Below are 17,985 nucleotides of genomic sequence, written 5' to 3' on the forward strand. Positions count from 1 at the left end.
CAATTTCCACAAATCCTCCCAACCTAATACATTAACTCCCTTAGAGGCCACCGATAACTTTGTCTGCTCTCCTTTCTATAATTTCAGTTTCACCCTGGCAAAACATACAATCTCAATCATAGTACCATCCAATGCTCTGACAAAATGTTAGACTGTGCTAGATAATTTTCTACAATCAAATCCCCTAACTTTTCTGTAAACAAATATCTTGTAATTATTGTCCAATGAGACTCTGAATTTTCGATTGGAGTTCCATGTTTTTTCCTAAAATCAGAACTATGAACTTGGTTGGAAACAAAACATGTAAATCACTCACTAGCTCTCCTTGCTGCTCCTCAAAGCCAAAACACCTTTTTGTCTTCTGAGACCAATAGCCGGACCTGTTTGAATTACAAGAATCATTTGATTGTTCGTACTCAGTCATAAAAGCCACTCCCCTTTCTTAACTTTAGTATTTTATCTATATCTCTGCACCTTAGCAAAATGACCCAATTTATCACAATTCTTGCACTCCTAATCAATGACGGGTCAACATATTGGAAATGCTAAATGACTATTACTTCCACATTTGTAACAAACCAAGACTTTATTCTCCTTTAAAAAAAAAAAATCTGTTTGGTTACGACAAACAATCAATTGAATATTCATGCACACTTTAATTCATTCTTTTCTTAATTGTCAGTCCGCATCCACCTCTCAGATTCCACAGTAGCTTTCGCAGCTGCTATGGCACCTTGTAATTTGGAGTCCAAAAATCCATAACTGCCCCCGAATTTTCTTACTTCTGATATTGTCTAAAATCAGGCGTGTAATCATTTTATCTTCCATGTCATTAATAATGCTCTCAATGCTGTTGAAAATTTCACCTTAACACTGTGCTCTAGTATAACATTTGTACTTAACTAATACTACACTGACACTTTGGTGTAAAACCTTCCTCCATCCTTAACATAGCTTCTTCAAGCTCATTAATGTTCACTTATCCCACTAGAGGAAACACCTTTGGTAAAATGCAGTTAATCACCTGTCTTTCAATACCCAAAGCATGCAGCAATATATTTCTCCTTTTCACAGATATTTGTTCTGCTTCAATAGCTTCAAATGAGCTTAAAAATTCCTCCTTCCATCTGGTCCGTGGAACAGGAGGTTCTCTTAAACTGGAAAAACGTGGATGGTGGGTCAAACTGCATTTGAAATAGGCCTTTATGTCTAAAAAAAAAAAAAAAAAACATGCAAACTAAAATTACACTCACAAAGATTACTATTAACTCAATTAAAAAACTAGTGAAAACCAAGAAGAGAGAAAAGGAAACTGTCACACTGATGTGTAAACTACATTCAGATTAGATTCAGATTAGATTGCATAAATAAGTGTGTGAACATCATAGATTTGCTTCAAAAATCCCGTCAAAATACATTGAGGAGAGGGAGGACATTACTTTATGGAGAGGATGTGGCCTAACTGCTAGAGCGGTCGACCTCCAAGCTGGGGAACTGGGTTCGAGACTCAGCAGGGGCGTTCAGCATCCTATGATTCTGGGCAAATCACTTAATCTCCCCATGCCTAACAAAAATGAACACGTCCATCTGTAACGAATCTGGTGCTCATGTGAAGTACTCTGATACCTTCGGGTCAAGTTCGTGCTATATAAAACTCCGTAAAATAAAAAATTGATGAACTCTGATGGTCATGTATTCTAGTGTGCGCATCTCAGTAAAGGTGAGCAGACATCAAAGCTTGGTGCCTTGAATATTAATTGAATTATCAATGTCTATGAATGTTGAAATTAGGTAAACGCAGTTAGTAATGTTATAGTAAAGCAGTACTTGTAAAACAATCAAATTTATCTCACCACATTGATTAATCCCTTGTCAATGTTTATTGCCCATTGACAATACCAGCATACAGCCACATGATTAAATACAAACTGCCGAGTGGCAACCTTTTCCACACAAACCTCTCAGATCAGTGTTTTCTCTTCGTTCATGCCCAATTTATAAAAAATCATGAATGCGCAATTATTCATGAAGGGTGTGACGGCAATGATAAACCAAACATACCTTAGTCAGAGAAAACAGCATTTCTTTCCTTCATAAGTCCACTTTCATTTCAGTCTTCTCCACAATGCAGGCGTGCATGAATGCTGTAATTGAATAAATGACTATTGTGTGAATCACGCTTGCTGTAATCCACTTCTTGTTGTAAATTCTCAAACACACCTACTTCTCATCCGAAGGCGAACACAAAAATTTCTCTTTATGTTGAAGAATACAATGACCAAAACTTGAATTAGAAAGCACTTGGGGGTAACGGTGTACCTTACCCGCCCCTGTGCTGGATTGGTTAGTTTATTCTGCCGCCACTTCCCAGGTATTTAATGATTGCTTCCTATTGACATTACTGGGCCAACAGAATACAACATTGTCTATGTCATGTTCACTGATAGAATACACCGGTAGAACATTCAAAATGCATCGATTCGCTGCTCTCATTCACACCGTCATAAAAAGAAGGCACAAACTAAATATAAAAGCCAGGTAGTTGCTAACAGTACCACAATTCCATTGTGGTTATTAAGATTTTCTTATGTTATGCATTTTCCTTTCAGTATGAAGTTACACCAATATTGTGACTTATCTGCTCTGGCACTTTTTGCTTGCAGCCAGCAGGTACATTCCTTGATGTTGTTGCTTGCTTTTCTGAAGACGAGTGGAAGCTTTTGCATGAATGGCAGAATGAACTTTTCAACAACGTGATGAAGGAAATTCACCATGCCTTGACATCCCTAGGTATGTTTACATTACATTTATTTTTCTAAAAGTAACACAAGCTGTGGCACAGCCACTCTCTGACCAAGTGAGGACTCTTACTATACATTTAGTTTGATTTCACATTAATAAAACCTGACAGTGGCCAGAAAACTCAGCATTTATGTAACTTCCAGCAGTGACTTCGTTTGGGAGCCTTGAACTCGTCCAGCACCACATTTACAATTCCAAAGCCGGCAAACCTTCCTGTTGCACCTCAGAGCAGCTGACTTGCTAAAAAATGTGATTACCACGCAAAACTGCTGCTTTGCATATCATTGCTCACAGGTGGAGGCTAATGACGGATGCTTTCTCTGTACTGCATTGTTAATCACCAGTGACTCTACTCATTTCAATTGACAGCAACTTTGTATGTCTTCGGTTTTACCCTTATTTGTGAAAAAAGGAAACTATTTTAGTACATATTTGGGCAATGAAAGCTAGTTGGTAAAGTTAAGGAATCCACGTGTGGATAATCCTTGCATGCTGCTCGCATTTGTCTGCAATCTTGTGCATCCTAGGATCATTGCAGAAACACCATTACCTGTCTGGGTCTTCAGCACTAGTGCACGGACTCCCAGGTATATGTAGTGTGAATCAGACCAGGGCTGGCTAAGATTTACTACCAAATGCAACTAATCACGATCTTCCTTATGCTGTACAAGTTGGCTACGTGCAAAAACATGGATAAAATCCAGTTTATCATCTTATGGAAAGTTATCCTACACTGAGCATCTCATTCTCTATTGGTCAAGCATGTTTCGAAAAATGTACATATTTAAATGTTGTTCAGATTTTCTAGTGGGTGATAGTAACTTATAATGTCTTCAATATTTCAGTCTGCAGTTTCCAACCAGGCGTTTCTTATTCTGTATATATTCACACACAAACAAGGGTATCTCTTGGTGTAGGATATTATTGTGGGCTTTTTTTATTAAGACAAAGTTATATTTGTACATTGGATAACTCCATGTAGCAGCATGCACTTCACCCATTCTAGAAGTTCATAGGTGCTCTGTGTCAGTATCATCTCTGTATTAAACAAAGTGCGGTGAATATGATAATTGAATGATCTTGTCTCCATTTGGGGCACATGTGGCTGTCAGTTTTAATTCATGCCCAAGAAAATGGTGTAAATTTCAGCCCAAAAGTCTCTTGATAGATTCCACCTATTATTGAAAGGAAGAGTGGTGTTATTATTTTCTTTAATGTCACACTTTTCTCAGTGATTATATTCTTTTTCTGTTACACCATTTAACAAGAAGATATTATTTATGCATATGTTTCTTTTTTACTTTTATAAAAGGTCCTGTGATTGCCTCCTCTGTCTTTTCATTGCGGGCTAAAGAAAATGAACATCAGAATCTCTCATACAGTCAAGACTTGGAAAGAAGAAATGACAGTCCTGTTGCAAGTGAGTGTGAATTGCAGATCTAATGTCATCTAATACTAATAAGTGGAGTGATTTTCCAATTAGCCTCTTTGGTGTCACCGGGTCATAGAAGTGAAAATCCTGAAACAATAAGCATTGGCAAAGCCAAAATGAACCCCCCTTTGGGATCTGTTGGCTTTACCAATGTCTATGGGCAATACTGCACAACATTTGCAAGTTGCTGTCCACCATCGCCAAAAGTAGGGAAAAAAGTGAAGCAGCTGGATCATTTTGTAGGCATGCGTATGAGTGACATGTGTGCCTAGAAGGACGATGCAGCCGTCTTTTTCTAAATGTAATGATCTGATAAAAAATGCAGTGGGACCAGAAGCAATTTGCTGCCTGATTCTTCGCCCAAATTGTTTTTAAAGATAGTGGGGCAACAAGGGAGTGAGTTGGGGGGACCAATGGGGAGTGGGTGTGGATGGAGAAAATCAGGACATGAGGGAAGGCAACAGGGGGGGGGGGTTAGGGGAGAAGCGCATGAAAGAAAAAGCAACAAAGAGCCGGTGAGGCAGGGAGTTTGGCACGGAAAAATCACACATGGTAGCTTGCTACATGAGAGAGACAGCAACATAGGGCTCAAGGAAGTATTTGGTGGGGGGTAGGGGAGAGTACACACGGAAAATGTGGAAATTGAGTGTTTAAGCGAAAAGAAAAAAGTTGTTTCCTAAATGTGAGCAGTGGATGGATAGAAGTCTGCCGATCAGAGAGATGGTAAAGCACCTTTGAGAGAGGGGGGACACAAGATGGAGAAACTAGAACAAGGAAAGTCATTGAATAAGAATGAAGCATATGGGAGTGACAATAAAGCCAAGTAATGGTATGTAGTCATAGGCAGCACGTGCTGTCTATTAGGCGAGATCAGAAAAAAAGAGAAATCTCACAAATTGGCCACTATGGGATTCTGTGTAAGGCCACATTAGGTCTTTTGCAACAAAACAACTTGCACAGTCTAGTAGTTTGGAAAACAGTAGCAGAAGTTCATCTATTAACAATTCTCTCTGGTTGAAGAGATTTTAATGTGATGAGAAATGGGTTAGCATTACTTAACCAGTTAGGTGGGTCAAAGATGAAAAGTGAAGTTACTGTACATCTTTGCCAATGACAGAGCCTGGACCTCAACTGTGTATGGCTTGCAGCGTAATTAACAGAGCCTAGAAGGTGATGTGTTTATGAATTGAAATCCAGTGAAGGGATCTCATGTAGTCATACTTCCATGTTTCCCGGAAATGCAGTTTAAGTCAGAGGAGGGTTTTTTCATTTTACAGAAGCTATAGGCTACCTTTCCGGCAGGATAGAAGACAAAATATGTGTAGTATTTAGGCGGTCTAGCCACAACAGGGTCAGTGAGGCTACATTGTGATTCAGGGGAAAAAACATTAATATTAAAATCCAGATCCACCTTTCACCACAATCAATGTTTCTGGCATCGAAGACTGAGGTTGTCCAGTATATCAGTTTTTAATGTTGCAAGATCCGAATTGTTGATCAGCATCCAAGTGTCAGTAACTATTAATCAGTTTTTGAACTGGGTAGTGACACCTTCTGAGGCATTTTGAAGGGTGTTTTAGCCCCAAATGTCAAAAAGAGTTATAAATCATATTACTAGTAAACGTTTACTCGTTGTCATAATAAGTGTTTTGACTAACTAACAAACATTCCCATCTTCTACCTGCATAGTTTGCATGTTACATATTAGCAAATAATAATTTAATATGAATATCCACTTTTGACTAGGTTCCAAATATGGCCCTCATTATGATGTCGGTCGGACCGCAACCGGCAGCCTGTGGGTTGCGGTCCGACCGACATCTAGTGCACTGGTCTGACCGCCGCATTAAGAGGCGCGGCGGTCGAAGGTAGCATGCGGATGGACTGACTGATGATTCTGACAGGCTCAAAGAGACCGCCGGTCGGAAAGTAATCCCCAACAATGGGGCGGTGCCTGCTCAGGCTCCGCCGTAGCGTAGGGAATGCGATTTCCCTTTCAGGCAGCCTTTCAATGGCGGTCCAAAACGGACTTTGGGGGGCCCTAGCATGGCCCCCGTCCCTCTGAGGCCTCTGCTCTGTGGTGCCCCCCCCAAACATCTTTGCTCGCAGGCCAGGCACCACATGGCGCATGGCACACAGGGCATGGATATTTGCAAACATCCATTTTTCCAATGCGGGTTGTGCTGCGGCCCTTTTCTGGCCACTGCACAAGCGGCAATGGACAAAAAAGGTTGTTTCTGACCACCTTGTGGGCGGTCGCATCCAAATTCGAAAGATGGAATCGCTGACTATTAGTTGGTCGGTTTCCATTCCGACACGATGGTGGTGAGTCCCGCTCGTCTGACCGGCATCGTAATCAGGGCCTAGGTCTTTCTTGTTTTGTGTATTTTCTAGGGTTAGGAAATATAAGGAATTTCTCATATCTTTAAAATTAATTTTTTTGTGTATTCAGTAAAAAAAAAAATCATTTAATTAGCCCTTCCACCACTAGTTCTGGGATGTAAACTCAATTTAGTGGACTGTCCCCCACTTACTCTATGCAGCACTTACGTGCAAACCTTTTAAGTGTAAATTTCTAATGCAATTTTTTTTTTAATTCCCACAAAATTAAGACTGTAGATGTGAAACTTATTTCAATTATATTTTCCTAGCCAAAATCCCTGAGAATGCTGGGTGGACTAAAGTAAGTTTAATCATCCCTGTAGTTCATAGTGTACACCTGAGTTCATTTATTGCACATTTAAAGGTAATAAATATTTATACTTTTCATACACTGTTAATCATGTATCAATCACTCATGATCAAGTTTTGTTTTTTTAGGCTCAAGTCAGATTTACACCTGGAGTACGTTGTATGAATGGTCCCCTTGAAGTCTATGACATTCTTGTAATATTCAATTCCAAAGCATCTAATAGGTTAAATGAGATGGTGCAGATATATAAATATTGAACGAAACCAGCAACAAAAAAAACGGTACTAGATATGGAAGGGCACATATACATGATTCAGCAAAGGAAACAATAGGCCTGGCTTTGCATGCCAGTCTTTTGGCTTTGTCAGTGCCTGTTTTTTTTGGTGATAGTATTCGCAAAACGTTATTGTCAAGTCCTCCACATTGTAAAAAAAACACTGGCTAAAAACTAAAATATATTTTTGGTCTCAAAAAGTACACATTGCTACAGGAGTCCCTGACACTGAATGGCACTACTTTGTGTGTGGTGGTGCTACTTGTGAAAAGGCAGAATGCTGTCAGTCATAGTGAAGTTAGCTAACGGATGAGGTGGGTTTACCCATTACCCCATTCTTTATTCTGTAGTGGGTGGATAAAAATATGAATGACACAACAGTAGACCAATGGATGAACACACTTTACCAACAAGTTGTTGTTAGAGAAGTTATTGAATTGATTCAAGAAAAGTTTGTACGAGGAGATGAATAGAGAAAGAGATATATTTAAAATCCATTTGAACCTCTAATTTATAATTTACTTAAACCAATTAAAGCGAAGAGTGTTAAACATTACCATCTTCATTATGTTTATAAAACTGTGCCCTCTTTTATTTAATCTCAAATTGTTTAAAAACATAAATGTTTAAAGATTAAATACGGGGTGACATATTCCACAAAAATTGTTTATACAGCATAAAAAATTACTTTGTGCAGAAGAGTTATTATGCAATTTTGTGATGAATTGTCTTCTGCAAAAACTGTTTTTTTTGTTGCAAATTTCTATCACTGGCAAAGTTTTGTGAAAATGACAAACTTCACGTTTTCGTGTATATGAGAGGTTTGCCACTTTTGCAATTGTATTTTGTTGGAATTAGAGTTTTCACAAATCAGAAATGTAAATAGCCTAGGTCTTCCTCTTTCTTACTATCTTTTTTTCATAATCATTTTTCATTGTGGAGCAGAGACGTGATGAGGCTGCGGGTTGATCTAGCTATATTACGAGTTTACGATATTTTTTCTTTCTTGAGAGAATTTGCCTTGCTTGTCCGTCATTGTTAATGTTCCTACAAAATCCACTTTCTATATGTTCGTTTTTACACAACACTGCATACGCCTTGTACAAAATCTTGTTGTTCCAGTTCCATTCCTAAATAAAACGTTTCCTGCTCTCCAAAACATAAAGGTCAGAAGTAGCTGTAATATTGAGTTAACATTGTGATGATGTGTTTTCTTTTTCTTCAAACTTTAGCACAGATTGTTCTATTTTCATTCAGACCACTTACTAATTCAATCTTCCAATCCACAATGATAGCACTAGTGTGTTAGATGGCCTACTCCTGATTGAAGACTTGCACACGTCGCCATGCTAAGATGAGCTTGTCCGTTACAATGTCAGGTAGCCCACAATCGGGGAATCTGAATGTCACTTTCCCACATCTGAAATGTGCACCTGGTGGGAGCCCTTTTAGCACTTGTTTATCTTTGTCATTGTAAAAAACGCACTGGCTAAAAACAGCAGAGGAAGCATAGTGAACTTACACAAATGTGAGGACATTTGTAGGACTTATATTCATTGATGTAACTCTGTACAAGGCATTGTTTGAAGTATTTTTCTCTTTATGTTTGGGTTTTGGGAGGTTCTGTATAACCCAGTTATCCACTCGGGTCACCAGGTTCTTTATGTTCAATTCAGTGCCTTTTTACACTGGGCTGCTTTGTGGGGGCGCTTCATATCTTACTGTATCAGCATATAATACCAATATTCCGTTTTCGTTCGGCTAGAACTATGATCATTAATATCTGAGACTAGTTGTGTTGCTTCAGTTTAGTCCATGAGACTCATTTGTAACCTGTGTGAGTAAAACTCTATAAAAGTTATACAGAAAAAAGAAAACTGCAGCGCCAGAGTTTTAATATTGCTGGCGGATGATGTCATCAGCTGCGCTGGCACTAAAAGGCTTCTATGCAGAGAGCCGTGTGAAATGGCACCAGGGCAACTCAGCTTTGGTCAATGTAGGATTTGTACTTGAGATATAATTTCAGTACACAATACTATGCAAAACTCCTGCTATGGGAGCAGCGGTCCTGTAGTTAGATGTAGTTATTCTGCCAAGAATATAAAAGGCCTGTTTCCAACTTCTAATTTAATCAAATGGAGACAAGTATCTGAAATGGGCTCTATATGTAATTTGGTGGCTACGAGGGCTTGCTTTATGATCGCCACAACTCCCCCTCCTGTTTTGGTGTTAGTGCGATTCTCATTCAGTAGGAAATAAACTTCAGGAATCGCTTCTAGCAAGTATGGCGTCTAAATCCCTGGTAAGCATGTAGAAAGAGTAAATCTGGTTGATCAGAGTATAACAGTCTATGTTTAACCAACCATCTTCTATTCAGATATATTCTCTTTATGATTTTACTATCAGCCTTTATGGTGGGACGTTTCAAATCCTTGTCCATTCTCTTTTTCTCCGACAGTTTAAAATCCCATTTGTATGAAGAACATTCAAAATGTCATTCGAGGGTTTTAGCTTTACTTGATTCCAGTGGACAAGTTTGGGGAAATAAGTCCGAAATCCGGAACAGTGGTTAGACCTATCCTCTTTGGGGCGCCGATGGGCGCAGGCGGGCTAGCATTTGGCATGCCTTCAGCACTAATTACATGTAAAATAATATAAGTAGAATCAGAAATTCACAATATTTACTCTCTTGATTTTACTAAGTGCTGGAAAGTGCACTGTATTTTTAGCCTTGTCATTTGACTGACATCTTTCATTTCTTTAAGCACAATTGAAAATAATTCCGATGAAAGTTGCCCACCACAAAAAGCCCAAAGAATAACATGGACTATAATGCCCTTTGAGGAAAAAAGTAAGAAGTAATTTAACAAGCATTTGCAATGCAATAGGTCTCGCATAAGGATAGTTTGAGCTATTGGTATTGTAAATGACACATTTTTTACTTATGTGTTGGTTTTGAAAATAGCGAAATAATAGCTTTGTCATTTAGAATGCCAATAGTTTTAACTTTTGCAAATGTGACACCTATAGCATTTGTAATGCAATATGTGTTGTATTTAAGTGACTTAGATGTATTGATATTACAAATAACAATGGCTTTTAATTTTTTTAAATAATTAATACTTAAATAAAAGGTATTGTAATTTATAATGGCAATAGCTTAAACTTTTGTAAATAACTTTTGTGAAGATTGTGTTCAGTGTATTTTATTGTGACAAAATCCAAGAACAGAAGTGAAATATCAACATCTTTTTGTGACATTTGTAATAAAGCTTGAAACATTGAGAGAACATATTTGAATCAGTTGTTGTTGAATGGTTGCACATATTGATGCTGTGGTGGCTCTGAATGATGTTGTGGCGGCGACGAGTGATGCAGTGATGCTGTGGTAGCACATAGTGATGTTGTGGTGCCGCTGAGTGATGCTGTGGTGTGCCGAGTGATGCTGTGGTGATGCGATGGATAGTGAGGGCGATAGATAGAGGGAGGGCGAAAGATAGATAGAGGGACGGCGAAAGATAGATATAGGGAGGCCGAGAGATAGAGGGAGGGCGAGAGATAGATAGAGGCGGAGAGAGATAGAGGGAGGGCAAGAGATAGAGGGAGGGCGAGGGATGGCGGAAGAGTGGAGAGGCCAAGACCGTGAAGGGGCAGGAGAGAGTGAGACAGAAATACAGGAAGAGTGGAGAGGTCAAGACAGTGAAGGGGCAGGAGAGAGTGAGACAGAAATAGAGGAAGAGTGGAGAGGCCAAGCCAGGGAAGGGGCAGGAGAGAGTGAGACAGAAATAGAGGAAGAGTGGAGAGGCCAAGACAGTGAAGGGGCAAGAGAGAGTGAGACAGAAATAGAGGAAGAGTGGAGAGGTCAAGACAGTGAAGGGGCAGGAGAGAGTGAGACAGAAATAGAGGAAGAGTGGAGAGGCCAAGCCAGGGAAGGGGCAGGAGAGAGTGAGACAGAAATAGAGGAAGAGTGGAGAGGCCAAGACAGTGAAGGGGCAAGAGAGAGTGAGACAGAAATAGAGGAAGAGTGGAGAGGCCAAGACAGTGATGGGGTAGGAGAGAGTGAGATGGAAACACAGGAAGATGGGAGAGGCCAAGACAGGGACGGGGCAGGAGAGAGTGAGAAAGAAATAGAGGAAGAGTGGAGAGGCCAAGACAGTGAAGGGGCAGGAGAGAGTGAGACAGAAATAGAGGAAGAGTGGAGAGGCCAAGACAGTGAAGGGGTAGGAGAGAGTGAGATGGAAACACAGGAAGATGGGAGAGGCCAAGACAGTGAAGGGGCAGGAGAGAGTGAGAAAGAAATAGAGGAAGAGTGGAGAGGCCAAGACAGTGAAGGGGCAGGAGAGAGTGAGACAGAAATAGAGGAAGAGTGGAGAGGCCAAGACAGTGAAGGGGTAGGAGAGAGTGAGATGGAAACACAGGAAGATGGGAGAGGCCAAGACAGGGACGGGGCAGGAGAGAGTGAGACAGAAATAGAGGAAGAGTGGAGAGGCCAAGACAGTGAAGGGGCAGGAGAGAGTGAGACAGAAATAGAGGAAGAGTGGAGAGGCCAAGACAGTGAAAGGGCAGGAGAGAGTGAGACAGAAATAGAGGAAGAGTGGAGAGGCCAAGCCAGGGAAGGGGCAGGAGAGAGTGAGACAGAAATAGAGGAAGAGTGGAGAGGCCAAGACAGTGAAAGGGCAGGAGAGAGTGAGACAGAAATAGAGGAAGAGTGGAGAGGCCAAGACAGTGAAGGGGTAGGAGAGAGTGAGATGGAAACACAGGAAGATGGGAGAGGCCAAGACAGGGACGGGGCAGGAGAGAGTGAGACAGAAATAGAGGAAGAGTGGAGAGGCCAAGACAGTGAAGGGGCAGGAGAGAGTGAGACAGAAATAGATGAAGAGTGGAGAGGCCAAGACAGTGAAGGGGTAGGAGAGAGTGAGACAGAAACGAAAGGCACATGGCGAATTGCGAACAAATGTCCAAGTAACTGACTAATAGCCACCACTGACATTACTTCATATTTCACCATATTAATTCACCACTAATCCTTTGTAGGCTTCCTGAATAGCGTGCATCACCAAGCGCTATATAAATACAAACCTTTGTCCTCTATCCTTCTGCTATCATTCCAAATCAAATTAACTGACTAACCTATCCACCACTTAAAATGTACTTACTGTTTCACTATACTAATTCAACACTAATCCTACTCGCCGAAAAAGTGCTTTGACGCCTCATCAGGGGTAGTAAGCGCTATATAAATGCAATTATAATACAATACATGGAGCCTGGGTTGGACTGGCATACAGGCAGGGCAACTGTAATTATACGGAACGAGAGGGCCAAATTATGCGACGGGGTTGATTAAACTATGTGACAAGAAAAGGCATCTTATGCGGCATAATGTGGCACTGTTTGTGATAGTATTATTTTGTTATTTTTACACTTGGAAATGGTAACACTCTCTGTGCTAAGTTTGCACCCCATTGGTACTACTTTAGCACCTACATATAGCAACAGAAAGTTGACCAGCCAGACTGTCATAATTTCAGTGGCCTTACCTACAGGGCTATGGCAGTGCACCATAAGCTAGTTTGTCAAGTCAGTGTGCAGTCGGTTTTAAGGTCTGCTGGGCTGGTTTTTACAGTTAATTTCTCTAATATTAAAATAAACACTTCATGCGGCAAGCTCAGATCCATGACGTCTTCCATAACTTGCAAAACACTTATACACTATGCCTTTACAAGTTAAAAACTGCCTCAATTTGCAATTTAAAAAAAAAACATTTTAGTTCACTGACATGGGCTTTTTTTAATTTGGTGACCGGTCCTATTTCTGTTCTGGTCCGACCCTGCATGGAGTGGGAGAGGGGCGCCCTGGCAATATGCAATAAGACATGGCATAGGCTCTGAGAAGTTCACCTTAGAGTTTTTTTTTACAATGACTAAAATAGATTTAATATTACGATTGACAATTTACAATTGGTTAGGTTAAAAAGTAAATTTATTTTATTTTATTTTTTATTTTAAGAGTTTTATATAGTGCTGGCTAGACCCGGAGGTATCGGAGCGCTTTACATGAGGTTCCACAAAATTACCCGATTACATCGGTTCCAATTTACATAAGTTGCTAGACAAACAATTACAATAACATAGAAAAAGAGATAAGGGAAGAGTAGAGGGGAAGGGGGTCAGGGTAAAGGGGTGGGAGGGAGATACAGCAGAAAGACTAAGGAGAGTCTGCCCAAAGTCCGGCTGGGTAGGTGACGGTCGAAGGGGAAGACCCAAAACCCATCTCCTCTGTAGCTATCAGGTAGCTCCATCGGGCTTTGGCCAAATAGCTAGGTCTCAATGGGAAACATTTAGAGAACATGGAGGGCAAAAATGGAGCGTAGAGGGGAGGGGACAGGGAAGGTGAGAAAGAGAGGATAGGGGAAGAGACAACAAGGAGAGACGAAATTAAGTCTGTCTAAAGGCCGACTGGGTAGGTGACGACCAAGGAGGGAGTCCCCGGCCCATCTCCCCTATAGCTAAACCAGGTAGCTCCATCGGGCATCAGACAAAATAGTCTCTTGCAAACATGTTATCGCTAAAATGTGTGGGCGCAGATGCTCGACTGGTTAATTCATATTAAAGTAAATCCCGTGATGACCGTTTTTATAGGGCGGTATCACTTCAAATTATGAGCGAAACTAAAATCCCCCTGACATGAATAGAAACTGCAGCTCTGTGCATCGCTCCCCAGTGCGATGTCTTTACGTTCGTCCCTGCAATGGTCAACATTTCTATCGCTGGGTCACGTGTTTAGCTCTTTCACTGCACTGAGTAATATTTTTCTCTCCATCACTACACAGAGTAACATTTCTCCCTCCTGTGATAGTGGACAAGGCAATATTTCTGTCTCCGCGGAGACTAAAGTTTCTCGCTATCAGTGCACAGAACATCACTCATATCCTTCTGTCTATAGTGCATGTGGCGTCCTGTGTATGGGATCCATACTGTACATAACAGCACGTGTATCCCTCGAGTCCTGCGTATATAATTATCGCTGCCGCTGATGTTTTTATTTTGCAGCTTTCCCTTTTTCAGGTTTCCCATAACCAAGGTATTATCATCCTCGTATTACCATGGTTCCTTCTCCCCCAAGCCAGCGCCACTGGTGCAGCGTGGCCTCGTGGGGTCCCTCTAATATTAGCTGCACGACCGCTACTGCTGCCCGCGTGCAAGCCCGCCATTTTCTGCACACCTGCCCTCTGTCCATTGATGCCTCGAGGGTTAGGGGTGAGATAACAACCTCGCCAGTGGAGAAACTTGAGTTCGCCCTGTGTGACTTCGGATGGGAACAACACTCTGGTCGAGTTCCGGCACACCAGGATTTTCAATTTTAACACGATGCCGCTAGAACCCCACTTCATGTGTTGCACAAATTCTTATTTATAAGCGACGAGATCATAAAAATTCGCGGGAGTGACAGTGACTAAATATTGGGGATATGTGCACGTGGGCCTCAGCCTGAGAGAAGTGTATGGAGAGGACGCCTATTTATATTCTGGAGGGGTGATCTTATGTACAGGCGATTACCGTGCAGAGTGCTGTAAAACAATGTTGCTCTACTACAGACAGCGCATGACATGGGGCTTTTGAAGAGCAGCGTTGTCGGCTTTGGGGTGAAGTCCTAGTTATCGCGAATGAGACCTTGCACGTTATGCAAGGATATCAAGATGCCACAAAGACATTTCACATGAGCGTTTTACACAACAGCCGTGTCAGATGTGGGAAAGCAGACTATTTAGAAAACAAGTTAGGTATTGAAAAAAACTCACCGCCGCAGCCCGGCTTGAACAGGAAGCCAGGCAACCTGTGTTGGGACGGGGGCGGGGCCGCAAAAATACAGGAAGCAGACGGGAGCCTACCCTGCGCTCCTGTGCCCGTGACGCCAGCCGGAAGATTTGCGTGTCAGCTAGCGGGGCTCCCGTGCTTGTGGAGAGCCCCGCCTGTTGCCGAGAATGACCCGCTGGCTGCAGAGGCAGAGAGGGACACGCAAAAAGAACCCGGTTAGTGGGGTGTGAGGAGGGATGTGTGCGCGCATGTGTGTGCGAGTGTGTGTGTCTGTGTGTGCGCGCGTGTGTATGTATGCGTGCGTGTGTAAAAAGAGCCCGATGACTAATGGGGCGGGAGAGGGGGTGTGCGCGCGAGTGTCTGTGTGTGTGTGTGTGTGTGTGCGTGCGTCTGTGTGCTGTACGAGCTAGGGAAGACAGGAGATGGTGAACGCGCGCGCGACCTGATCCGATTACGGCAGGCGGCACGTGCACATCTCTTGTCTCCCTTAGCTCCTTGTAAGCAGAACCGATCACCATAGGCCTCGCAGCGACATTGCTTCGCAATGCATCGCAGGTGCGAGGCCTAAAAATGTGTCTTTTACAGGTGCAAAGATTTCTACTTCTCACTTATTCGTGCTAAGTAAAGAGGTAAACTATTATTTTCATGTCCCACAGTGTAGGCAGTAACAAAAAGCAGTGATGTTCTCTGTGTAAGTTCGGAAACAATAAGGGCAAATGTGAGCATTTTTTAAAATTGAAAATAATGTATTTGTTGGAGAGCTATAATGGTTAAGACAAGTATGATAAAGGGTATGAAATGCTTTCACTTGTGATGTAGAGTACTGTAGCCTTATAATAGGCATGGGAGTCTTTCTAGCCTGCTGCTTGTCAATGTGAACAGATGTAAATTATTCGGGCCACACATTCTCCTTTCGGTATCATATTCATCTGTGGCCAGCTCATAGTTTTGTGGTCCAATGGGAGATGACACAAGGGAAGTTTGATGTCCTAAACAATTCTGCTGATACGTTTTCCGCACAGACTACATAATGTCTGGCCAAGTAGAAATACTCTCTTGGCAATTCAAGCTAGGTTATGAAGCTCTGTTTGCTGTCACCATTTGTTCTGAGTTCAGAGTTGTTTGTTGAATATTACTGACACAGATTACTCTGTAGAACCATTGTGTACGGATTTTGTTTATTTTGGAAGTGCTTCTTTGACTTGCCTGTATTTGCTAACCTTGGATGACTGTAGTAGATTCCACGCTCATGGTGGGAATTCATCCAGCCTGCCTGTGTGGAATAGTTGTTCATATCCAGCGCACTGAGCCTTCCAGGTTTAATGCTGGCAGAATTTTTTCAACCAAACATTGGCAAATACAAGCTATTTCACCTACGCGAGACATATTGGCTATGACTATGTTTTTTAGCCTTGTTCTACAGCAGTGTGGAGTGGCATGGTGTAGAGTGGAGTAGCATGGAGTGGTACCAAGTGGAGTGGCGTAGAGTGGAATGGCTTACAGTGCGGTGGGGTAGATTAGTGCGGAGTGGTTTGGATTAGACTGACATAGAATGGCATTGTGTGGAGTGGAATGGGGTAGAGTAGCATATAGCGGTACTCTGGGGAGTGAAGTGGCGTAGAATAATGTAAAGTGGAGTGCATATGCAGTGGTATAAAGTGGAGTGGCATAGAGTGCAGTGATGTAAAGTGGTGCAATGGCGTACAGTGCTGTGGCATAGAGTGGTGCAGAGTAGAGTGCAGTTGCATAGAGTAGAGTGGTGGAGATTAGAGAAGAGTGGCATAGAGTACAGTGGCATAGAGTGGTTCAGAGTAGAGTACAGGGATGTAGAGTGCAGTGCCATAGAGTACAGTGGCAGAGAGTGGTTCAGAGTAGAGTACATGGGTGTAGAGTGCAGTGCCATAGAGTGCAGTGGCATAGAGTAGAGGGTAAAGGGTGGGAGGGAAAAGAAGCAACATGGAAGGGGGGCAGGTGGGAGAGCATAGAATCTATATGTATGGGGATATGGAAGACGGACTGAAAACCAAATCACTCATGAACATAAAAAAGTACCTTAAAAAATGAGAGCAGTGTATGGACACAAGTACTTGGTCCATGCTCAACGGGAGGGCCAAAATCAAGAAACAGATATGATGTCTGCATGCTGTGACATGCAAATGGAAGCGAAGCAAATGAGAGCAATGCTAAAACTTACAAATGGCAAGATATGGGCTGACTGTAAGCCCGCGGTATCTAAACAATAGTCTCTCAGGTCAGTGCCTGAGCTGTCTAGGCGAAACCTAAGAAGGTGTTACATTACTATTAAACTTTAAGCTTAACTTGTTTTTAAAATATTTCTTACTTGGGCTGTTTCAAATTTGTTTACTTCCTTCTACCTTTGAAATAGTAAGTGCCATTCCACAAGGTTTGACTACAGTGTTTATCACAAAAAGAGCAGATGATGGACAGAATACTAAATAAATCAAACATTCACCCCCCCAGTTACAGATCTAGGTTTAATCCATTGTTTTGTTCTTATGGGAATAGTCCAGCCCAAGCTGCCAGGCCAGGTTCTCTCCAGACCAGAAACAAGTATCCTGGGACCGGTTTCAGGGTATCACCTCTCATCAGCCAGAATAGCTTTAATTCAGTGGCACAGTGAGCAAGGGTCCTATGTCTGGGAATAATAATCCACATTTGTATAGCGCACAATCACCCGTGAGGGTCTCTAGGCGCGGGGGTCCGTCGGGAAGATTAAGCAAGCTATTGCCCAGAGTCGCATGGTGCTGGGCTAATCTGCCGCCGGAGCCGGGGATCGAACCCTGATCCCCAGATTCCAGCGTCAGTCGCCCTGGCCGCGGCGCCACACCTCTCCCTTCCCACTTAGGGCGACAAAAGCAAAAAGTACAGCTGATGGACAGAATGCTGAACAAATCAAACATTTACCACCAGTCACAGATCTGGGTTTAATACATCGTTTTTCTGCTCA

The 17,985-nt window shown here is 42.1% G+C and overlaps 1 protein-coding gene across 3 annotated transcripts in view; it reads left to right on the plus strand.

Annotated features, from left to right (window-relative positions):
- The window catches only part of LOC144822141 (uncharacterized), a 72,517-nt gene that overhangs the window by 20,725 nt on the left and 33,807 nt on the right, over positions 1-17,985 (plus strand). For all 3 annotated transcript variants that reach the window (XM_078679291.1, XM_078679292.1, XM_078679293.1), the window contains exons 3-4: positions 2,664-2,790; positions 4,115-4,222. In XM_078679291.1, the coding sequence (XP_078535417.1) occupies positions 2,664-2,790; positions 4,115-4,222 (235 nt within the window). The remainder of the gene's footprint in view (positions 1-2,663; positions 2,791-4,114; positions 4,223-17,985) is intronic.

The sequence above is a fragment of the Lissotriton helveticus genome, chromosome 3_1 (assembly GCF_964261635.1).
Source record: "Lissotriton helveticus chromosome 3_1, aLisHel1.1, whole genome shotgun sequence".
Taxonomy (NCBI): domain Eukaryota; kingdom Metazoa; phylum Chordata; class Amphibia; order Caudata; family Salamandridae; genus Lissotriton; species Lissotriton helveticus.